The 24,887-nt window shown below is 39.9% G+C and overlaps 1 protein-coding gene across 8 annotated transcripts in view; it reads left to right on the top strand.

Moving 5' to 3' along the window:
* Nucleotides 1-24,887, top strand: part of LOC109937657 (inositol hexakisphosphate and diphosphoinositol-pentakisphosphate kinase 1-like) — a 172,782-nt gene that overhangs the window by 62,331 nt on the left and 85,564 nt on the right. For all 8 annotated transcript variants that reach the window (XM_048617084.1, XM_048617083.1, XM_048617082.1 and 5 more), the window contains exons 13-21: nucleotides 658-767; nucleotides 1,797-1,882; nucleotides 2,455-2,580; nucleotides 8,821-8,942; nucleotides 9,343-9,525; nucleotides 10,160-10,301; nucleotides 12,059-12,282; nucleotides 19,563-19,690; nucleotides 24,584-24,698. In XM_048617084.1, coding sequence (XP_048473041.1) covers nucleotides 658-767; nucleotides 1,797-1,882; nucleotides 2,455-2,580; nucleotides 8,821-8,942; nucleotides 9,343-9,525; nucleotides 10,160-10,301; nucleotides 12,059-12,282; nucleotides 19,563-19,690; nucleotides 24,584-24,698 — 1,236 coding nt within the window. The remainder of the gene's footprint in view (nucleotides 1-657; nucleotides 768-1,796; nucleotides 1,883-2,454; nucleotides 2,581-8,820; nucleotides 8,943-9,342; nucleotides 9,526-10,159; nucleotides 10,302-12,058; nucleotides 12,283-19,562; nucleotides 19,691-24,583; nucleotides 24,699-24,887) is intronic.

Here is a 24,887-nt window from a genome sequence, read left to right as displayed (position 1 = left end):
TCAGAGATAGTAGGAACTGCAGATGCTGGAGAATCCGAGACAACAAGGTGCAGGGCTGGATGAACACAGCAGGCCAAGCAGCATCATAGGAGCAGAAAGGCTGACGTTTCGGGCCTAGACCTTTCATCAGAAAAGGGGGAGGGGAAGGGGTTTACTCTCCACATATCCTCTCCTCTATCCATCTTCTATCCGCCTCCCACTCTCTCCCTATTTATTTCGGAACCCCCTTCCCCTCCCCCTTTTCTGATGAAGGGTCTAGGCCCGAAACGTCAGCCTTTCTGCTCCTATGATGCTGCTTGGCCTGCTGTGTTCATCCAGCCCTGCACCTTGTTGTCAAAAGGTGACTTGGTGATGGGATACTGGCCTCTATGGAATTATTTCATCACCACCAGTCATCTCTGTCTCTAATGAGCGAGCAGCCCTGTGGACTGTGGCTGCTTTACCTTTACCTTGCCATCAGTTAATGAGAACAACGTTCCTTCATCTACTTTACCACAACCTGTCAAAATATTATAAACCTCTAAGTCTCCCTTCAGTTTCATTCAGCGGCATGAAAGGCCGTGTTGGGACAAGTGCTAATCAGTGCTCTCATGGAGGTGTGTTAGTGTTTTCTTGAATTCTTGAATCTAATTGTAGTTGTTGGCTTTTTATTCTTAGGAAGTTCTAGACATCACCCGTGAGCTTCTAGCAGAACTGGGCCAGCATAATGACTGTGAAATAGAGGAGAAGAAATCCAAGCTAGAGCAGTTAAAGACTGTGCTGGAAATGTAAGTGCTCCAAGGGAGGAAACAGTTGCAATCCAAATATTCCCCCAAACCTCTGAGATCATCGTGAAGGTCCCACCTTCTCAACCTCACCCCCTGCCTGATGTGTGGTTACCCTTGGGTTAAGCAAAAAGCAGTCATGTCTCTCTAGTGAGAGAACAGTCCCATGGTTCTCTGGGACAATGGCACCTTTATCTTTGTTTATGTATTTAGTATTACTGTGTTGTTTTTTTTAAATACTTCTAGCTTTTGAAGTTACTTTTGGTTAGCTTCGGGTTGGAACAAGGTTCCTAATGTTTACTGGGATCTGAAGAAGACACAAGCCTCCTTCTGCTAGACAAGCACCCAATGATACTGCTCAAGTTAGTGGCTAAGTTATCACTCTTGCAATTTTGCTCTTTGCTGCTTCGAATCCTTGGAACCCCTACAGTGTGGAAACAGTACATTCGGCCCAACAAATCCACACCAACCCTCCGAAAAGCATCCCACCCAGATCCATCCCTTACACTATGATCCTGCATTTTTGGACTGTGGGAGGAAACCAGAACATTTGGCGGAAACCCACGCAGACACTGGGAGAATGTGCAAACTCCACACAGGCAGTCACTTGAGGGACGAATTGAACCTGGGTCATTGGCGCTGTGAGGCAGTAGTGCTAACCACTGAACCATTCTTTCAGAGGTTGACTGATTTGCTATGCTTTTCAACACTTTTTTTTCTATTTTATATATAAAAGCAAAATACAGCAGATGCTGAAAATCTGAAATGAACACAGAAAATGTGGAGAAACTCAGCAGGTTTGGCAACATTTGTGGAGGCAGAAAAAGAATTAATATTTTCAATCTGGAATGACTCTTCAGAATCCTATCAGTCTCAAAACATTAACTCTGGTGTTTCTCTCTCCATAGATGCTGCTAGACTTGCTGAATTTCTCCGGCATTCTCTGGTTTCTTTCTACTTTTCAGTTTGAATTCCGTCATTAATGAGCTTTCCTTTCGTTTCTTCATTTCAATATGTTATTGCATTTTCCAGGTATGGTCACTTTTCTGGAATCAACAGGAAGGTTCAGATGACATACTTGCCTCACGGTCAACCCAAAACTTCTAGCGAAGAGGAAGGTATGGATTTAGAATTGGGTACATTAACTTGAGAGGATTGGTTTTGTTTTTTGTTTTATCAGAAAAACAGCACCTGCAGCATGCAGAATTTTCTCTGAAATGTACTGGGAGAGTCAGACTAGATTGTGTGTTCATGCCACTGGCCTGAACATGAGCCATTGATCTTTTAACTTGAATTGGAGTGATGATACTGACATATAGTTTCTTACTCAAGGAGCTGTTGTTCAAACGTCACCCAAAAGTAATGGGTCTCGGCAAACTATTAACCCCTGGGCAAGATAGCATGGCTAAGCCAATCTTCTCCATGATCAAAGTCTACATCCTTGCACCTCCAAGCAGTGTAGGTTATCAGATACTGATTTGGAGCAAGAATTCTGAATGATTTTTCTTCTCTCCCAGCCCGAGAATACTGAAACCAATTGTGACTAATGCCAAGCGCTGCAGATCAAACAATGGGTTTTTTTTTATTTGCATAGTGTATTTTTAACCAACTTGGTCATTTTAATATTGCAGTGTATTTGAAAATTAAATAATGTTCAAAGGGTTAATGGCTGTGACTCATTGTTTTGCAGATTCAAGGAGGAATGATCCATCACTACTTTTGGTATTGAAATGGGGAGGGGAACTGACTCCAGCAGGCAGGGTGCAAGCAGAGGAGCTTGGCCGAGCATTTAGATGCATGTACCCTGGAGGCCAAGGTACGTGCCTTTTAATGTAGCAGTATATTTGGAATGTAAACTTTTTCTCCATGCGTTGTGCAATTTCGGAGAGATTTTTCTCTTATCTCCTGATCTTGCTGTGTTTCTCACTCGAGGCCTGGTTGCTTTCAGACAAGGATCTCTGCCTCCCAAGGAGCCAGAACATGAAATCTGTATTGTTTCTGTAATCTGAAAATTTGGCATTTAAAGTATGGAATTTCTGTTAATGGTAGTAATATTGACTCCGTTCGGATCATGGTCATTTCCTTTGGAAACACTTGGAGAAGGAATTCACAGTAGTATTTGCAAAAAGTTTTAAAAACTCCTGATGAAAACCTTCCACTGATTGTATCATTGGTGCATTGGTGACACTCCTTCGTAGCACAGGCATCACGACAGCAACAATTTCAATCTAATAGAATAAAGCTATGCACAAAACCCTGGGACACAATCAAAATCCACCAATTCCTAATGCAGGAAATGCAGCAGTATCTTTACCAAGATGTATTCCATAAGATTTATCTCCAGAGTTTGTTGTCTGGTTGGATTCTGTGATTGATTGTGTACCATGGATATATGGATACTCTACCTTGTTTAATTGGATGGAATACATAGCGTTATCTTACAATTGTGCAACATTTGTAAAATGAAACTGCCTGGTACCACACTGCTTCTGTGGTGCAATTACAGAATATATTAGGTGATTTAGCTTACCTGCAGTCTGGTTTATTGACTCTGGAATCTCCCATTGGAGAAGAGATGCCCAACCTGTGATCCTAGAAGTACATGTTATGTTGAAATCCCAGTTTTCTTGTCCTTATTCCTGTTTTCCTTGTTTTACTTTTGCTGATTTGTCCTGTTTAAATTTTGTGCCTGGAGGTTTGCAATGGGCTCTTTTTGGAGCTGTTTGCATTATTGGTACATAAATTTTCCCAGAACACCAAGACTTGTCAGGATCAGCAACCTGGGACATAGGCAAAGTACTGAGATCTTCAGTACATATGCAGTTAATGCACAACATTAAAAGCTTGGACACTTTTCTCTCTGTTTCTAGCTACAAATAATTTAGGTATCATTTAAATTGTTTATTTCAGTTTTATTGTCGAGTATAACTAAAATTATGATACAAGCACAAACCCTTCATAGATATATTTACATGAAAGGGGAAGACATGACGATCACCAAAATAAAACTATTACAGAGATCTTTCTTCCCCCTGACATGTAGCCCATGTACAGAAAGCTTTCTGCTCTCGTTGCCGCTTCCCACACATTGTGATTTTGTTGATATCGGAGTGCTGACTTGTATCACTTTGTGAGGGTTACCCAGAATTCATGGAGATACGTGATTCCTCCATCAACAGGTTTAAAGGGAAAGAATAAGAGGACCTCTTGTGCATTTCTAATTGGTTTTTAATGAAGAAATTTAATTCCTATCTCCACTTCCAAAATATTTTGTCTCAGCAGGCCCCTGAGTTTAGTGTTGTATAAAAATCATTGCATTCAATTCTCACAGGGCGATAGTCACAGTTTGTTGTTATAAAGGTTATGACTTTATTCCCTGAATTTCAACGAAAGAGCACTTTAAGTAACCAAACATATGCTGGAATTAAAGCAAAGTGATATCCTGAGAGTAACTAGTGAATGTAGTTCCCAGTCAGAGTCTGAACAGCCACAAACTTTGCTGAAGATGCAATGTGACAGTAAGAGTTGGACTCATCTGATCCACATGACCATGGGGAGAATTTATAAAGTCGGTTGCAGCTGACCAGCATAATGAACAAACCAAATGAAGGAATATAGACTGTATTTCTGATGCTATGCATTACTTGATGGAGAGACAGGAAATTTAGCTTCTGATTGCAAAAATCCTTTTAATGCTGTAGTCCTGTCACCACAGATTGTATCTTGGAAGATTTAACTCGTCCTGAAGTAACAGCATGATCATGTTTCCAGGCAAATTTTGTGAGATTGGTAATGTTTTATGAGTGCAGCTTTACTACGATGGTATTCATCCGTAATTCAAACTGTGGATTATTTTAGTGTTTGACCTTTTTCCATTGTTGCTAGCTGGATTAGAATCAATGTACCTTGATTACTTGAATTAAATTCATTACTTTTTTTGTTCCAGGCAGAAATCAATGACCTTACAGTACCTATTTTTATAATTTTCAGCTTTGACATGGTCAGAAAACTGGAAACATAAACATAGCCTTTGAGAAAGCAGTTTAATTTTAAAGCACACAGTTACTCGAAGATAATCCTGTCTTCTGTTAAAAGTGCCAGGAACTGTTATATTTCCAATTCCTTGGCTACTTTGTAATTTGCAAGACCAGGATTGTTCACTATGAGGAAATTTAAGTGTGGCAGCAAGATGCGCAGCACTTTGCCTTGATGCCCCTAGGCTCGGGAGGAAATAAATCCACAAAGATACTTGCACCTGGATGCTCTTCAGAAACCTTTGCTGGAATGTTACAGTTGGGGTCAGCTGTATGTCTTCTCCATTTGAAAACCAAATACAAAGTATGGCTTCTGGTTGAGTTAGTGAACATCAAATACCATGAATTTGCAGCCCAGTGCAAGTAATTTCCTTCAGGAGAGAGATGGGAAATAATGAAGTGGTAACAATCATCTGATTTTTTTAGTCGTTTGTTTAATTATGACTTAAATAGCACTTTGAAATATATCCTGAATATGAATAAAATGTACTTGTTTTGTTCCTGCTCTGCTTGCTCTATTGCAATTAGCAAATATCCACGAATGATTTATCCTCCTGTTTCTAAACAGCCACCTTGGGATGTACGATGTCTTACATTTGTTTCCCTTTTTCTCGTTTATATGTTGTACCTGTATGGTGCTGAACACCACTTTCAATATATCCATAAAGATCGTTTCAGGCTTTTGCTGAGGCTGCCTCTCCAGTGCCTTAACTGATATAAAGAGATTCTTATATTTAAGTGTTTATTACTAAAGATGATGGCTTCTGCTAAAACTGCACACAGTTGTCTCCTCCCTGCCCAGTTTGAACTTGACAGTGTGCAACTTTGATGTCCTAACTGACTTTTTTATTATGTTAAAGGTGTGTATGTATTCAAGTTACTGTTCATTTAGAATCTCTTTGGGAATGAGGGGTAAATAATGTTAATTCATTTGTCTTTCCCTCCTACCTTTAAATTAATTTAGATGATAGCAACACAGGTTTGAGCTGTGAATCACCCATTGATTGTGGTAAGGTATTGATTGAGTGTTTCCTGTCTCGGTGTGTGATGAATTAACACCATATTCATCCTGCTTGCATGTCCAGCCCTGGGACTGATTTTAATCTGTACATTATCTAACAGTTAAAGCAGATATGCAACAGACTAATCAGAGTGATTCACAAAATGAATGAACCTGTCAGTATTCTAATAGTAACAATGATCTGGAATTTAAATTCTTACATTACCGAATCAAACTGAACAGAATTTATTCATTTACTGGCTCATCACAGTGCAGGGAAATGAAACTTTTTTTAAAGATCATATTAAATCCACGAAGTACCGCTCTTTGACTTCATCTAGGTTTCCTTGCATTGGTATTATTTCAGTTCTGAAAAACTTGTTTAGCCAAGAATGGTAAGAATGTGGACCTCACTAGCTATTGTCGGTGCAGACTCAATGGGCCGAAGGGCTTTTTCTGCACTGTATGACTCGATGACTACTACAGAAAGTGGTTGAAGCAAATAGGATAGAATCATTTAAGGAGAACCTAAGCAGGCATTTGGAGGTGCAGGGAACAGATGGTGGATATTAGTGGGAGGAGACTCAAATAGAACATAAACATGAGTTTGGACTAGTTGGACAAAATGGCCTATTTTTGAGCCATACATTCTGTGTATTCATTCTTAATGAGTCATCCTCTTTCTCCAAAATACTCCACTGACAAATCGCACCTGCATCTGTTTTTAATAGGCCCACTTTCCACCTTACCATTTTTTTCATTCAATATATGCCTAAAGATGTTTCTGTTGATTTTGATATCTCTCAGTACTTTTTCTGTATCCCTTTGCTGCTTTTTATAGCTCCTCCTGTTCATTGGATTCCCTTTCATCCTTGTATTTACATAAGCCTTTTATTTTAGCTTGGTACTGTCTCTTACCTCATTTGTTGGTTATGGTTTCTTAACTACACAAGTGAAATTTTTACCTTTTAAGGGTATGTACTAGTCTTGCATTCTACTAAATACTTTCCATTGTTTGCAGGTTTGTCCATTAACTATCCAGCTCCCTTTTCGAATTTATGGTGTTAAAGGGATGTCACTGCAACTTAATAAAATAGAGCACTGTGAATTACATAAGAAAATACTTCAGTGCCTGCAAGATAGTACATCATTCAATTTATATTGAGGGACCCCACAAGAGATCCATCAGTAAAGGTTTAAAATGGAAGCATTATTGATTTGTTTGTAATCTTCTTTCAGGACAGTATTTTCCATACCCTGATTATGTGCATCCAGATTATTAATAGAAGTGTTCTCCAAGGATGCAGTCCTTTTAAGACTTTATTGATAAGGTTAATGATGTAATAGTGGGATGACTCCTCTAGTTGTATATAATAGTCTCCCTCAGTCGCTAACTGGTTTGGTTTTCCCACTATATGTATTTAGCAGATCTGGATCATTCCCTTTTAGAACTATTGATCAGTTTGGTTTGTGCTGCTTCTGCAAACTATAGACTCTCCATTATTTTACAGAACCAATATTTTAACAACTCTTCTTCCATTCGAGAGTGTATGATGTTGAGTTTTAAGCATTGTACTAAATAATTCTGGGTTTTTGAAGGTTGTTGACCATAACGGGTTATTTTTATTTTTGAAGTGGTGTTATACTGTAGAAACAAGGCTGGCAAGAGCAATCACTGTTGTCTCTATCATTGAAAACTCTCAGCAGTTTTTGGTACTGACTGGCAGCATCCAAAGCCAGTATCTCCCTGTCTACTCACTCTACCACAGACGATCTGCCAGTGCCTAGGACTGTTTCCAGAATTTAGAAAGTGCCCCAAATTTAGCTTGGAAAGCTTTCTAACACAGTTTAGACTGGGTTCACTCTCCAACCCTGAACTAGATACTAGAAGCACCGTTGAATTGGCTCCGTTGCTTGCATCAAAATATGCAGTTGTTCCCTATCCTCTCTCCCCATTGATTTTGTTCCCTTTAATTTCTCTGCAACAAAATGTTAAGAATCAGAATCTTTTCTGGCCCTGATTTCTAATCTGAGCAGCTGCCCTAATGATGATCTGGCTGTCGGTAGGAGCTGTCGCAACTCTTACGATCCCAATATCGATGATGCAGGTGGGAGAACTCGCCTTTGTCTCTTACAAAGAAGCCTCATGCCAACCCTCAAGTCACAATAAAAAGGAGTCGAAGGATAAATAGAGGAAAAAATAAAGGACGGTAGCTTATGTCACTGAATGATCTGAGTTTCATGTTCATTGAGCGATGTTTCTAACTAAGCTGAGAAATAAGAGCAAACCTGTAAAATATAATGCCCCTAATGGTCATCTCCAGAGCATTTCTTGGCAGTGAATTGTCATACCAGGATAGCTCATCCCCTATTAATATGCTCATCTGTTTTTAGTCCCTTGAATTAAATAGTTAGTAACCAAAGCAGTATATGTCACCAGAAAACAGTAGATGTATAAAATCTAGGACAGTGACAGTGACCAGAAGAAATTTCTGTCTCGCTCTCTGCCCATAAATTGACCTGTGGAGTGGCGTATCACAGATTCACCAAATTGATTCTAGGATTAAAAATCATAGAATGGCTAAAGTATAGAAAGAGGCTATTTAGTCTGTATGTCTGTACCAGCTCTCTGCAAACACAACTCCGCTATTTCTACTCTTTTCCCCAACCTCACCAGTTCCCTGTAGAGTCCCTGCCATGTGGAAGCAGTACTTACCACTGAGCCACTGTGCCACCCTGTAGTCCTACAATTTTTTTTTTCTGTTCAAGTTCTCATCCACATCCTTTTTGAAAACTGTGATGATTCCACCCTGTCAGGCAGCAGATTACATATCCTCATCATTTGCGGGGTAAAACCGTCTTCCCTTTTGCTGATGGTTCTTTTGTCATTCACCTTAACTTGGCGCCCCCTGGACAGCAGAACAGGCCATGAGGGTATGAATGGATATACTCCTGTTCAAATGTTCCAGCTAATCAATTATATGGTTTTAAATGCTGAGTGAAGTGGTTTCTTTGCCCTCAGGGGATTATGCTGGCTTTCCTGGTTGTGGCTTACTTCGTCTACACAGCACATACAGGCATGATCTGAAGATCTACGCGTCTGATGAAGGCAGAGTCCAGATGACTGCAGCAGCTTTTGCTAAGGTAAATGAGCAAAAGGCAGGCTTTGTGAACATCCCAGTCATTCAACTTACAATAATTTTCAGTAAAATATGAACAATCAAAAACACTATCTACTTGTTTAAATAAATAAACGTTAAATAGGTTAGGCAGCCCCTTGGTGGGGCACTGTAACAGAAAATCAAATGGCCAATGGAAATATATCAAAATTAAATGTATTATTGGCAGGATGCTGATGCACCCTGACCACACTTGAGTGAACAATGGAAGGTATCAGACTGGTGCATTTAGGGTTTCTGCCTGTAATCCAGAAAAAGATGATGTTTAATACCATCAGTTGAACTAATGGAGTGAAGATATGTTACTATTTCCAGTACGGCCATCCTCAACAAGTAGTCCATCATCTCTGTGTGCTCGGTTGCAGGGGCTCCTCGCACTGGAGGGTGAGCTGACTCCAATTCTTGTGCAGATGGTGAAAAGTGCCAACATGAATGGTCTACTGGACAGTAATAGCAATTCCCTCAGCAGCTGTCAGCACCGTGTCAAAGCAAGGCTTCACGAGATCATGCAGAAGGATCAGATGTTTACAGAGGAGGATTACACCAAGGTAATTGAGTAGACTTGGACTGTGTGCCTGCACCCAATGCGGGTCAGGAATAAATCAGGGGATGGGGTGTTGAGTCCATGCACCTACAAGTCACTGGAATATCTAAATTGTAAGAGTTTACCAATTAGAAAACCAAAACAGCAGGTCTCCAACGTATTTGTGTAGATGCTTTTTCACACTATATGACTGTGCCCTGGTACAAGAAATAACCAAGGTCATCCTTAACAAAAACAAAAATTGTTTTTGTTTCCGATTTCTATAATTCTTTGGGTTGTTTTGTGGTCTTCATTATTTTTCTTCTAAAAGTCTTAATCAATCTTTGTTTTCTGTGTTCTTCCATCTCCCTACTTCGCAAGTCTCATTGTTATATAAGGTAATGATTCTGAAAGTGTTATTGATCATTGCCTGACCAAGTCTAATGATGTCCTAAGGATTTGGGTGTAAAAAGACATAACATCTTAGAGTCTTGAAAAAAAGAAACTGTGCTGGATCTCATAGTCTTTGTAACAATGTCTAATTTATTTCTTAACCTTCAGGCAATGTGTCAGAAGCACAGAGTATTGAATGCGATTTGATTTCTTAGTTTTGAATTAAAACTATTTGATCTGGTCTGTTTTCATTCTTTTATCCTCAGTTGGCTCCAACCGGCAGCGCTTCCCTTATTAACTCCATGAAATTAATTCAAAACCCTGTCAGTACCTGTGACCGAGTATATTCCCTGGTCCAGAGTCTCACCTCTCAGATTAGAAAGAGATTAGAAGACCCCAAATCAGCAGGTAAATGTATTTTTACTTTTTGTTTTTGCTAGCAGAATTATTTAGCAGAAAGCTGTGGAAACTTAATAGAATAAACAGACTAAGTGTTCTAAAAACAAATTCCTGGTGAAACACATTGTCTCTTGGAGTAAATACTCAGCAGGTCACACAGCATCTATGGAGAGAAATAGAGTTAATGTTTCAGCTACATCTGGTTAGTGTTTTCCAGCACATTGTTTTTATTTAGATTTGCAACATCTTCATTAATTTGCCTGACATAGTGTACTTCCAATTTTTGTCTTTTGTTTCTGATTCCTACCATTTGCTGGTTTCTGAACAAAAATGATATTGGTTATATTATTAAAAAGTTTAGAGGCTTTTCTGAGCCTGCTGTGAAGGAACTTGATTAATACCAGTAGAGATACCACCTTTTCAGTTTCAAGTGGCCCTTATAATTTCTCCCATTCACATTGTCTGGTTCACAAATTCCTTCTGCCATCCATCACTGTTCTAAGTAACGTTGAAACAAAGTTAGTATGTTTTAAATTTTAAAATTACATTCTAATGAAAGTGCTTTTCAGTTTAAGTCTGGTTCACTATAGTAAAAGGATAGCACAATAATTTAAATCAGGAATACTTGCACAGCCAGACACCTTGACTATTACTGTGAATAAGTTTTGTATGAGTCTGTCCTCGTGAGTTAATCTTACCAATCGTTCAATGCTGGTGCATGTACAGTAGCTCTCTCATTTGCCAGTGCTGCACCTCGTCCTTGTTAGTTGGCTTATGCTGCACACGAGGAAAGTTTAAAGAACTTTTTGACATCAGCTTCCATGGTCAGGAGCGTGGAGAGAGACAAAGAGAGCGCGCACCAGGAATACTAAGAGCAGTTTTGGTCCCTTACCTAAGGAAATATATACTGACATCGAAGGCATTACAAAGAAGGTTCACTGGGTTGATCTTGGGTGTGAAAGAACTGCTTTACAAGGAGAGGTTGAATAGGTTGGACCTGTACTTATTGGAGTTTAGAAAAATGAGAGGCAACCTTATTGAAACACATAAGCTTCTTAGGGAAGTCGACTGGGTAGATGCAGAAAGACTTTTCTGCCTTCTAGAGGGTCTAGGATCATAGGAATAATCTGCGTAAGGAGTGGCCCATTTAAGACAGATGAGGAGGAATTTGTGGAATTCTTGACCACCGAAAGCTATTGAGAGTGAATTATTAAGTACATTCAAGGCTGAGATAGACGGATTTTTAACTCGTAAAGGAATTTAAGGTTATGGGACTAAGGCAAGAAAGTGGATTTGAGGATTATCAGATCAGCCATGATCTCATTGAATGTGAAGCCGACTCAATGGGCTGAGTGGCCTCCTGCTGCTCTTCTGTCTTATGGTCTAATGGAAGCAGCATCCTAATTCAGATGAGCACAGAGATGCAGTGCATTAGAACGAACATGTACAAAGGGTCATGGTGTCAGGGCAGAAGCAGGCAGGTGTTGCACATGCAATGTAACCCATGGCAGATAGTATTTCTACCAAACCTCATAATGTCTGTAATAAGTACTGTTTTGTGAAGCTAAGCTTGTCACCTATATGAAAAACGTAAATGTGTTCTTTTTCTTTCAGTTTCCTGAAAGATAGCTGTCGGATTATTTTTTCCCTTGAGTGCGCTTTTTTGCTTCTCGCAGAATGTAACTACTACTCATAGTCTTTCTGGAATTTAGCCTGGTGAATTGAAACTAAAATTTATTTAACACAAATGTTCTTGTTGATGACAGACCTTCAGCTGTACCACAGTGAAACTCTGGAGCTGATGCTGCAACGCTGGTCAAAGCTGGAGAGAGATTTCAGAATGAAAAGTGGTCGCTACGACATCAGCAAAATCCCGGATATCTATGATTGTATTAAATATGATGTGCAACACAACAGCGCCTTGAAACTTGAGGATACCTTGGAGCTCTTCAAACTCTCCAAAGCCCTTGCGGACATCATTATTCCTCAGGTAAGGAATCAATAGGACAGAACAGTGTATACTACTAAGGTATCAAATGTGAAAGATAATGACTCCGTTTTCCAGAATGAACAAACCCTGTGTCTGTACACAGCCTTAGTAGCTGCACTTGTGTTAATCTTTTTCGTCTGAAAGCAACCCTGTGAAGTATCTCTGGTGTTTTCCTTCATTATGAGCACTGTTGAGTGCATGAGTTGATACCTTGCCTTCCCAGACCCATTTAGAAAAAACAAAATATTGGAAATACTCAGCAAGTCAGACAGCATCTATAGATGAAGAAACAGAGTTGATGTTTGTGGTGATCTTTTTAGCAGTCAAACAACACCAGGTTATAGTCCAACAAGTTTATTTGAAAACACAAGCTTTCAGAGTCTTCCCCCTCAGTTAGTGAGAGAGGTAGTATCAGACACAGAATGTATAACACACCTGAAGAAGGAATAAGATTCCGAAAGATTGTGTTTTCAAATAAACCTGTTGGACTAAACCTAGTGTCGTTTAATTTCTGACCTTGTCCATCCCTGTCCAACACCAGCACGTCCACATCTTTCTGGTAGCGAGAAAACAGATGAATTAGGTCTTGGAGGGACCATGCGCGCGCACACAAAAGCAGAACTTAAAAATGAGAGAGATTGAAACAATTAAAGAAAATTGATAATGTTTTCAGTCTAAAATTGTTGAACTTATTGTTGAGCTCAGAACGATTCGATACACATTGAGGTGGAGATGCTATAATAAAATGACATTGAGCAGTGCTGTTTTTAAAAATGTTTGTACAAAGCTGCAGTTATACCATATACCCATTAGATGGCATCAATAACTGCAGTTGCCTAAAAGTGGTGCATTTTACTGCAGTCTCTCGCAGTATTTTAGCTCCAATCCCTTGGCTCAAGTCTCTGTTTGGCAATCCTAAATAAACTTCGTAATCCAAATATGTTTTCATCAGACCGGAACATTCCATGAATCAAAGTAGCGCAATGCCTGGCACATTTGAAGGTTGCATTGCATATACTGTTACGCCACACACAGAAATAGAACAAGAAGCTTGGCTTGAATAAGGCATATTTGCATATCTTTTCGACATGCGCCACACACAGGAAGCTGGCTACTCTTTTTAGTTGAATGGCTTATTCATTCAATGGCAGAAAAAAAGAACTCCTGCCTTTATTGTACAGGATTCTAGCAATGCAACACCCCCACTGTTCTGGTCCCTGTACCATAAACGATGACCGAAGCATTGGAGAAAGTGCAAAAGAGATTTATAAGGAAGATACGTGAACTGAGAGATTGCAGCTATTGAGCATGATTGAGTTGGTTAGGAAAAATTTAAAGCCTAAGAGACGACCTGATGGAGGTCTATGAGTTGATGGTCGGGTTGGACAGGGTGGACGTGGAGAAATTTCTGTCTTATGGTTAATCCAAAAGGGGAGGCATTAGTACAAAATGGTCACTATTGAATCCAACAGAGAAAAAATGGAGAATTTTCTTTAATCAGAGAGTGGTGAGAATGTGGAACTTGCTCCCACAGAAAAAGTTTGAGGCAAAAAGCATAGATGATTTCAAGAGGCACCTAGATGAAGACATGAGATTAGAAGGAATAGAAAGATGGGCTGAAATGCTGAAATGAAGGAATTGGAATGGCAGGAGACTCGTGTGGAATATAAGCACCGGCACAGAATCGTTGAGACAATTGGCCTTTTCTATGCTGTAAATTTGATGAAATTTGTTTGGCACTTAAACAAACCTCTCCAATATCTCCAGTTATTTGGAATTCCATTAACTGCTGCTGCAGGTAAATTTGGTACATGTTTCATGCATAGCACGATCCTGCAAGGAAGAAGATCCCGCAAGTAGCAACAATGTGAATTAGCTGGGGTAAGAAGACAGGGCTTTGAGGAAGGAATAACCAGGAAACTTTCTGCTTTTGTGTGTACCTGTGAGTCTGCATTTAGTGACATAAGTTCCTTGTCATTGAGCTTAACCACTAGTGGTTCTTATTTGGGCAATCTCACCACTGACTCTATCTCTGCACCATTGATGATGCAACATTGTCTCCAAACATCACTGAAATTATGTTGTCAAGTGAACTTTTCAATACATTTCCTGTAGCTCCCTACAACATGTTAGGTACAACATTCATTTAATGTTGCAAACCATTCCAAAACCTAATCAGGCTAAATTTGTCACTGAGCCATATAAGATCCTATTAGGACCAAGCTTGGTTAAAAGAATGTTAAAGTAGGGGCGATCGTAGTTAGAGTGGTTGGCTCTGCTAGACTGAATCCTGAAGGATTATACTACTACCTAACTAAACTAACAAGTCTCTGGCACAAAATGAAAAATATGGTGCATGTCAAAAGTCTGAAGTAAAAACCAGAAAATGCTGGAAATATTCAGCAGGTCACCCAGCATCGAATGGGAAAAAAACAGGAAATGTTTTGGGTCAATCACCTTTCATTGAAACAGTCTCTGACTTATTTAGTTGTCTGTCATGAAGGCCCTATGGGTTTTTTGTTGCAGCTGTAAAAATCAATTGGTATATAATAATCAGGTTCAGCACCGCACTATAGTGACCGATCAGTATGTGGCTGTGAACAGAACTGTCAGACTTCGCTCACTTTACTTAAAAAAAAGTAATCTATATTGGCGTATTCCACTATTGCAAATAAATAGAGCTTGTATGTGTTTTAAATGGGTTCTCTGAGCCCGCCTTGCTGTCTGTCCTCACATCTCCCCAGTGTGACATCTCTCACTGTGAACAATGCTTTAGTATGCAAGCTATGCAGGCACTGTCTGCACGTAGAGTCTTTTCTGCTTGAGTTCCATTCTGTCTCTCACAATGGCTTCAAATCTCTCGGATGTTTTGTTTTAAACCATTTATTTTCCTTTGTGTTCTATAGCATCTAAGAATTAAGGTGCAAACACCACTTCCACAATGCTACAAATTCTATGATTTTTCATTAGTGTCAATAAGAAGCCCTGACTATGTTTGTCCCTACTTATATGTATCATATACGTTGACAGACTAATCTCTCACTTTTTTTTCTCTCATTTTTTTTGTTCTCTCCTCTCTCTGTCTTTCTGTTCGCCTCCCTTTTTTTCCTTTCTCTTTTTTCTTTATTTCTTCTCTCTCTTTCTCTCTCCTCCTTTATCCTCTCTGTCACACTCTATATCTCCCCCTGTCTGTTTGCCTGCCTCTCCCTCTGTGTCTATCAATTAGTCAGTCTCTCTCTTTCTCTCCCTCCTTCTCCTTTCTTTCTTTCTTTCTTTCTTTCTTTCTCTCTTTCTCTCTTTCTCTCTTTCTCTCTTTCTGGACATCTCTAGCTCAGTAACAATATCTTGCAGTCCGTTTGTTCTTGTATGTATATTAATATATTTGTACAGTGCGAGAAGTAACTGTGCCTGTCATAGCTGGCCTCCCTTTAAATAAATTTATTTACAGTACAGTGATCCTGAAGGAAGACTAATTGAAATAGTGTGTAAGTTTTAGGTTGAATCCTAGCTGACAGAAAATGATTGTGCTACCCTGTGCTGGGAGAATGTCTTTTGGTTTCCTGATCCAAAATGGCAATTTGCAGGGAAAGTTGCAACAGCTCTGCATTTTTTAGGTTTGAGGTAGCCATGTATTTGTGTTGCAATATGGAATTACACCGGTGCTTCATTTCAAACCAAGCGTTCGTCCCTTCCACCCACCCCAATTCCCATGTTGATAAATTAATTAATTGAGAGTGAATTTAAAAGCTAATTTGAGCAGATAAAAATTACTAGGCAAGATAATTGAGTTCCTATTGTTCGGGGAATAAAATTCCTTCCCTTTCCTGCTTGCCCTCCTACCATTCAGCATTCTCACTTCTTCAAAAGCTTGGGAAGTGATTTTGAAATTTGTTTGAATGAGCTGACTAGTAATTTTTAACAAGCAAACCAAATGTTACATGTCTCTCTTTTAAAATTGAAATCCTGACCAATATCAGTGAGTTGTGGTGGGAAAATGCGTGCTGAGTAAGATAACAAAATCAGGGTTGGGAAAACTGAGGATTTGAAGGCAGAGGGGAGAGTGGAAAGGAGTATTTTTCTGTTAACTTGAGTGAACAGCAAATTCCATCAGTAGATGCATGCTTCTGTTCTCACTGCATTGCTATGCACTGGAAATTGTTTTTTATTCTTGAAATAAATTACTGGCAGATATTCAGCTCTCAAAAACTATCTTGAAGCCAACTGAATTGGGTGCTTGTTCCTTTGTTCTTGCTGTTATACAGAGGCGAGGACAACGTATCTTGGCACGTGTAGAACGCTATGGGGTGAATTCACTGATGCAGTATTGATCGCACTTGGTTGTTCAGCTTGTTCTCAACTGAGCAAGGCTCTACTCAAAATTAGTGCTGAATCAAAGGTTCTACTGGTTTCCCAGTGTGTAAAATATTGTCAGGTTTTATAAAGTACTTTCAGTAGACTATATTAGAAACCAGAACTCTAGCTGTGAGCTCCTCTTCGCCTTTTTCACCTTAAACCCCTTCTGTCCATTTGGGATCAGTCAGCATTTATTGCCCATCTCTGAGTGTTCTTGAGAAGATGGTAGTGAGCTGTCTTCTTGAACCATTGCAATTCATTTGGTGCAGGTACACCCACAACCCCATTCAGGGGGAAAATCCAGGATTTTGACCCAGCAACACTAAAGGACCTGCGATGTATTTCCAAATCTGGATAGTGGTCATGCTCCTGTATATCTGCTGTCCTTGTCCTTCTAGATGGAAGTGGTTGTGGATTTGGAAGATGCTGTCCAAGAAGCCTTGGTAAATTTCTGCAGTGCATCTTGAAAATGGTACACACTGCTGCTCTGCTGCTACTCAGCATTGATGGTGGAGGCAGGGGATGTTTGTGGATGTGGTACTCATCAAGTGGGCTGCTTTATCCTGGATGGTGTCAAGTGTCTTGAGTGTTGTCAGAGCTGTACAGAGACAAGTGACTTGTGCCTTGTAGACAGTGGATAGGTTTGAGAGTCAGGAAGTTCTCACTGCAGGATTCATAGCCTCTGACCTAATACTGTATCTGCAATGTATGGCAATCCCAGTTTAGTTTCTGGTCAATGGTAACCCCCAGGATGCTGATGGTGCAGTTATGGTAATACCATTAAATGTCAAAGGGCAATGGTTAGATTCCCTCTTGTTGGAGATGGTCATTGCCTGGCACTCGCATTGTGCAAATATGAGTTGACAGTGTCATCCCAAGCCTGGATATTGTCCAGGTCTTGCTGCGTTGGGAAATGGACTGCTTCAGTATCTGAGGAGTCGCTAATGGTGCTGAATAGTATGCAATCATCAGTGAACATCCCCAATTCTGACTTTATGATGGAGGAGGAAGATCATTGAAACATCTGAAGGTGGTTGGACCTAGGACACCACCATGAAGAATTCGAGCTGAGATGACTGAACTCTAACAGCCACAACCATTTTCCTTTGTGCCAGGTATGACTCCAGCTACAGAGTTTACCCCTTGATTTCTGTTGATTCTAGTTTTGCTAGGTCTCCTTGATGCCATGCTTGGTCAAATGTGGCCTTGATGTTGAGCTATCACTCTCACCTCCCTTCTTTAATTCAATTCTTTTCTCCATGTTTGAACCAAGGCTGCGTGAGGTCAGGAGCTGAGAGGCCCTGGCAGAATCCAAACTGAGCATCAGCAAGCAGGTTATTATGAAGCAAATGCTGCATGATAGCACCATTGATGACACCTTCCATCACTTTACTGCTGATCAAGAATAGACTGATGGGGTTGCATTTGTCAAGGTAGGATTTGTCCTGCTTTTGGTGTAAAGGACATACCTGCACAATTTTCCACGTTGTCGGGTAAATGACAGTGTTGAAACTGTATGGGAACAGCTTGGCCAGGGAAGCCACAAGTTCTGAAACATGCATCGTCTTGCTCTTCGTAGCAATATTTGTGCATTTCCCTCCACCCAGAGGTGCGCGCAAAAGCAGTTCACAGTTCTCCCTGCAATTTATGGAAATAAACTGAAGATCCATCAGCATTGGAAAGGCTGGATTAAGAATCTTGGTGGAGATCCTTCAACACAAAAATCATCTTTGAAGCAATGACCCTCCCTTCTATTTTGTAAGCTGACTGACCTGCGATGTTATTTCTCTGTACATTTTTTTTAAAGTTTCCATAATGGCAATGCTAATTCAACTTTGATGAACCAGTCACCGTTTGTGCCTCTCTCTGCTGGGTCATTACAACATCCCAGGTGAGACACAGGAGTACATAAAGAGGAAAGGAAAACTGGGAATCTTTGTGATGATGTGGAGGAGAGAGAGATAGTAGCAGCGATTTTGCCTAAATCAGCCCACCATTTGTATAGCTTAGCCTCTCCACTTCTTCCTGTAGGGTCCTCCATAAACCATACCTCTCTTAACCAAACCTTTCACAATTTGTCTAATAACCTCTGTGTCATTTTGTTTTTTTCTCTCATTATAGTCCTGTGATGCGTTTGAGCTATTGTGCTGCATTTAAATGCAGTTGTTATTGTTGATGTGGGATTGATTTATTGTGGACCTGTGCCAAGCTCTGATGCTGCAGATCTGTTATATAGCAAGATGAAGATAGTTATGGAGAAACAAACTACAAATCTGAAATAAAATGAGATGAAATAAGGAATTACTTGAACTATGTACAATCCATCATAATTGTCTGCTGTTTGCTAGAGCAATCCTATACTATCTTACTGTCCTCTGCTCTCCATGTTACCCTGTAGCTCTGTTATCTGTACTTCTTTGGGATGTTGTGAGGCTTCTTGCTTTAATTGCTCCATGTTGGAACATCCCTGAGTAATATCTTTTTTGTTAAGTATCCCTTAGTAGAATTTTTTACATAGATGTCTCACTGTGTTATTTCCTGTGTAATCAAAGAAAGACTTTCATTAATCACTTCTTTAAAACCTTTTATAAATTTTCTTTAAAACTCCTATTGTATCCAGTCTTGGCCTTCTCTGTTCTAGTGGAATAGTCTCGGTCTTAGGAAACTGAGGAGAAATTCACATCATGGCATTTTGCTGGTAAATCTGTATTGTACGCATCTGTAGCTTTAATATCCTTTCTGTAATGGAGTGGTCTTAAGTATGGCTGAACCGTTTCCTTCGACCTATTTATCATGACTCCTTTATTCTTGTACTGTTGATACTTTATGCGCAGGCACTTATGTGCTGAGAAGACAAAGTCTGACTGTCTAATTTAACTGTGCTGACATTCTGCAAACCCTCAAGTCTGTTATTTTTTCTTCTGTAGGAATATGGCATAAACAAAGAGGAGAAGCTGGATATTGCCTATGCATATTGCCTTCCATTGATCAAAAAAATGCAACTTGATCTACAACGGACGCATGAAGACGAATCTGTCAACAAACTGCATCCACTGTAAGATGGTTGTTAGGAATATGAGCCTTTGCTGCTTCCAGAGTGTGCATGTGTACTTGATAACAATGTTTCAAATCCATCTGCAGTTAGTCTTGCATTTCTGGGATGGCAGGGGAGAAGATCTTGTAGAAAAAAATCTGTAAATCTGAAACAGAAAAAACAAAATGTTGACAGAAGAATCAGGGTGAACTGCTGGAGAATTTTTTTTCCAAATGAGTTATGATCTGGAATTTCTGTCTGAAAGGCATTGAAAGCAAATTCAATAGCAACTTTCAAAAGGTAATTGGAGCACTACTTGAAAAGAAAAAAATTACAGGGCGATGAGGAAACAGCAAGGAAGCATGACCAATTTCAAAGAGCTGGCAGGCTTAAATGGTCATGTTGCTTGAAGATCTTTAATTTCATCAAAAACACAAAACAAGAGAACAAAACAGGAAATGGGAACAGTTCTGGAACAACTGTACAAGAAAGGGAACATGAGTAATTCGGGCCCAATCCAGTGGAAATACTGGGTGAAGCCACTTCCTCTTTCCTCTTATTTGTTCATAGGATGCTGGTGTTATTAGCTAGACCAGCATATATTGCCCATCGTTAATTACCCTGGTGAATGTGGTGGTGAGTTGCTTTTTGAATTGCTGCAGTCCTCTGGGTATGGGGCACCCGCTGTATCGTCGGGGAGGAAATTGCAGGATCTTGACCTGGCGCCAGTGAAGGAATGGTGATACCATTCCAATTGTGTGACTTAGAGGGGAACTTGAGGGTGGTGGTGTTCCTGTGCATCTGCTGCCCTTGTCCTTCTAAATGATAGTAGTTTAAAGTTTGGAAGGTACTTTCAGAGTGAGTTGCTGCAATGTTTCTGGCAGATGGTACATGCTGCTGCCACTGCATTGCTGGTGAAGGGATTGAATGTTGAAGGTGGTGGACACAATGGCCCTTTGTCCTGGTTTGTGTCAACTTTTTTAGTGGTGTTGTGCTGCATCTATTCAGACAAATGTAGAATATTTCACTACCATCCTGATTAGTGCCTTGTAGATGGTGGAGAGGCTTTGGGGAGACAGGCGATGAGTTACTCACTATGGAATTTCTGTCTTCTAACCTGCTCTGTAGTTACTGTATTTGTGTGACTAGTCCAGTTCAGTTTCTGGACAATGGTAACTCCCAGGATGTTGTTTGTGGGCTTTTCAGTGATGGCAAAGCCATTAAATATCTGGGCATGGTCATTGTCTAGTGAATATTATTTACCACTTATCAGACCAAGCCTGGATTTTGTCCATGTTTTGCCACATTTGGACATGAACTGTTTCAGTATCTAACAAGTTGCAAATGCTACTAAGGGTTGTACAATCATCGGCAAACATCTCTCCACCTGATGGGGTGAAGATCATTGGTAAAGCAACTGAAAATGAATGGGCCCAGGACAGTATTCCCAAAGATCTCTAAGATAGATGTTCTGGAGTTGAGATGATTATCCTCCAACGAAGCACATCCATCTTCCTTTCTGCTGGCTAGAGTCATACCTGGCACAGAGTTTTCCCATCTGATTGCTGTTGACACCATTTTTGCTAAGGTTCCTTGATGCCACCCTTGGCCAAATGCTGTCTAGACATCAAGGGCAGTCACTTTCATATCACATAATGTGTTGGCAAAGCTTAATTCCAAATCCAAGCTGATTACACTAGCCTCTTCTGAGGTGGCAGATGGAAGACTTTTTTTGGTGGTGATGTGGAGATCAGCCTGGTTTCTCAATTCGGAGCATTCCTGGAGCTAGCATGTACTCAACAATAAGTGAAGATAATACACATGTGATGCCCTTGATTTTTGACCATATGCCTTTTGAACAAGCTTCTAGTACTTAAAATAAAACACGTTCAGGCAAAGTATTGGGAGACTTCGATTTCTGAGGAAAAATATTTTGGCTGGAATCTCTGTTCCTAAATCTGACTTGAAACACCAGAGTTTCAGTCAGTATGGAGTCACCCTTCTACTAACGCATCGTTTGTCTCAGTATTGAATTTCACTTCCTTGACATTTTTTTTACGCATTTGAGGTGATTTTCTCATGGTGCATTTCTCTATGTAAAAAGCGCTACAAAAATGCAAGTCTCATTAGGAGAACTGGAGAGAAGATGATAGGCAATAGAATGGAGCTAGTTTGTTATATCAGCTGTAACTTGATGGTAACACACTCATCTCCACATCAGATGGCTGTTGATTCATGTTCCATTCCAGAGAAATGAACAGAAATCTAGACTGACATGACAGTGCCGAACCAAGGCTGTACTGTTGAAGATACCATCTTTTGGATGTGACGTTAAAGTGTGGCCCATCCCTACTTTCCAATTGGATATAAAAGAGCACCTGACACTTAATGTTGGGCCTATCAGAGATGTGCATGGTATCTTGGGATTGGTTCTAATGGGTTTTTTTGACACTGTCTTCACAAAGGAGGAGAATGGTGCAATATTCGAGTTAAAGAGGAAGAGTGTGAAATACGATATAAAATGAGTATAAACAGAAAGGAGGAATTGAAGAGACTGACTTCCTTGAAGATGGATAAATCACCAGGGCCGCTAGAATCGTAGACTAGGCTGTTAAAGGAAGCAGGGAAGAAATAGTAAATGCTCTGAGGATGATTTTCCAATCCTTACTAGGTACTAGAGAGACGCCAAATGATTGTAGGCCAGTCAGTCTGACCTCCGTAGTGATCAAGTATTGGCATTAATGTTGAGAGATAGGATTAACTGTTATTTAGAGAGGCATGGATTTATCAGGGATAGTCAGCATGTTTTTGTGAAGAACATAAGAACAGGAGTTGACATTGAGCCCATTTGGCCAGCTCTGCCATTTAATATGATCATGGCTGATTGAAAACTTCATTGCCATTTATCCACAGTATCCTCTTAACCCTTAACACCATTGTTAGTCAAAAGTCTATCAAAGGCAACTTCCAAGATCCTCTGCAATAGAGAATTCCAAAGATTCGCAACCCTCCGAGCAAAAAAAAATCCCCTCATCTAGGTCCTAAATGGCATCTGTCATTTTTAAAAAATTAAACCCCCGGTTCTAGATTGTCCAACCAGGGAAATGTGTCATACCTTCGTCTACCTTGTCTATCCCTTCAAGAATTTGTAGGTTTCTTTAAGAATGTCTTTCATTCTTCAAAATGCTAGAGAATGCAGGTCAGTTTAGCCAATCTTTGTTCATACAACGCTCCCACCATTGTGGGAGCAGGCCTGTTGAACATTCATCACACTCTCTCTAGTAATATATCTTTCCTAAGGTATGGAGACCAAAACTGCACACAATACTCCAGATGTGGTCTAGCCAAGCTTAAATATAATTGAAGTAAGACTTCATTAATCTGCACTCTCATTCTCTTGCAATAAAAGCTATCATTTCATTAGCCTTCCTAATAGCTATACCTCCACCTACATGTGTTAGCCTTCAGTGATTTATTGACAAGGACGCTGGGTCCCTTTGGACATCTATGCTTTCCAACTTCTTACCATTTAACAAATACTCTGCAATTTGTTTCTTCTATCAAAGTGGATAAACCTCAGTTCCCCGTGTTATATTCCATCTGCCACTCACTAAACCTGTTCAAATCCTCCTGAACCCACTTTACATCTACCTCAGAACATGTATTCCTGTTCTGGTCCTTGTGGCACCCCACTAGCCACAGCCTGCCTATGGACGAATTCCCCATTTATTCCTACCGGCTCTGTTTTCTGTCTGTTAGCCAATCCTTATTTCATGCCAGTATATTATCTCCTATCCCATGTGCTGTAATTTTGCTAACCAACCTCCTGTAAAGGACCTTCTCAAAAGTCTTGTGAAAATCCAAGCATACCTCATGCATTAACTCGCCTCTATCTGTTTTATTATTAGCATCTTCAAAAGACTTGAAGTTCATCAAACACTATTTTCTATTCGCAAATCCACGCTAATACTGCTCAATCAGATGATTATTATCCAGGTCTATTTATCCCATTCTTTTCATAAGCCTTTTATATTATGCAATCTTTAACTTCTTTTGGCAGCCATAGTTGACTGATCTTTATTGAGTTTTTGTATCTTGAAGGAAAGTATAGTTGCTGTAAGCCATGTGATAATTCTTTAAAGATTATTCATTGCCAATGTATAGTCATGCCTTTTCGTGTATTTTCCTAATATATCTCAGCCAACTTGTGCTTCATGTTTTTTATTTCCTTTGTTTTTAAACTTGACACTTTTGCTTCAGATTGAACCACCTCATTGTCAAAAGTCATGTCAAATTCTATCATATTGTGGTCACTCCTCTCTAAAGGTTCTTTGACAGCAACATTATGAATTAGCCCTTTTTTCAATTGCATAATACTAGACTTAAAAATACCTGTCCTCAAGATGACTCCTCAATGTATAAGAAAACTAACCCTAACATACTACAGAAATACATCCTTCACAGATTTAGTGCTCAGTTGTCTTACCCAGTCTGTATGTAATTTGAAGTCACCCATGATAACTGTGTTGTCCATGTTACAGGTTTCCTTTATCTCCTGATTAACACAATGCCCACACTAAAATTAATATTTGGTGACTTATAAATAACTTCAACTTCAACTCCAACTCCAACTGTTGCCCCATGCTGTTTCTTAGCTCCACTCAAACAGATTGCTCTTCCAATCTGAGATCCTCCCTTACTAATGTCCCGATCTCACTTCATATTATCAGCACTCATCCTGTGAATGAATAAAGGAAATAAAAGCACACCACCACTTCCTTTTCCTACTTGTCTGTCCTTAACATCAAATATCCTCAAAGCACATTGGGGTGTCCTGAAGTTGTGAAAGGTGCTATGTAAATGCACATCTCTTTGTTACTGATTACTTAACTAGCATTTTGCTTTGTTGTGTAGCTATTCCAGAGGGGTGATGTCTCCTGGGCGCCATGTTCGAACACGGCTTTATTTCACGAGTGAAAGTCACGTCCATTCTTTGCTGAGTTTGTTTCGTTATGGAGGTCTCTTGTGTGTAAGTGCACGTTTTACTTACACCGAATCAGTTATTCCTTGATTGGTGCTCCTGACATTGTGCAGCATTTGTGAGAAAAAATATTTCTGATTAATTCCCCCTCCTAACCCCAATGTGTCCCTTATTGTCATGTGCTTTTGCCTTACTTCCTTTGCCTGATGAGCTACTCCAGCACCTCCACCCCTTTCT

Source organism: Rhincodon typus, chromosome 36 (assembly GCF_021869965.1).
Source record: "Rhincodon typus isolate 14 chromosome 36, sRhiTyp1.1, whole genome shotgun sequence".
Classification (NCBI taxonomy): domain Eukaryota; kingdom Metazoa; phylum Chordata; class Chondrichthyes; order Orectolobiformes; family Rhincodontidae; genus Rhincodon; species Rhincodon typus.
The sequence above is the reverse complement of the archived record's forward strand: the minus strand, read 5'-3'. Positions and strand labels throughout refer to the sequence as shown.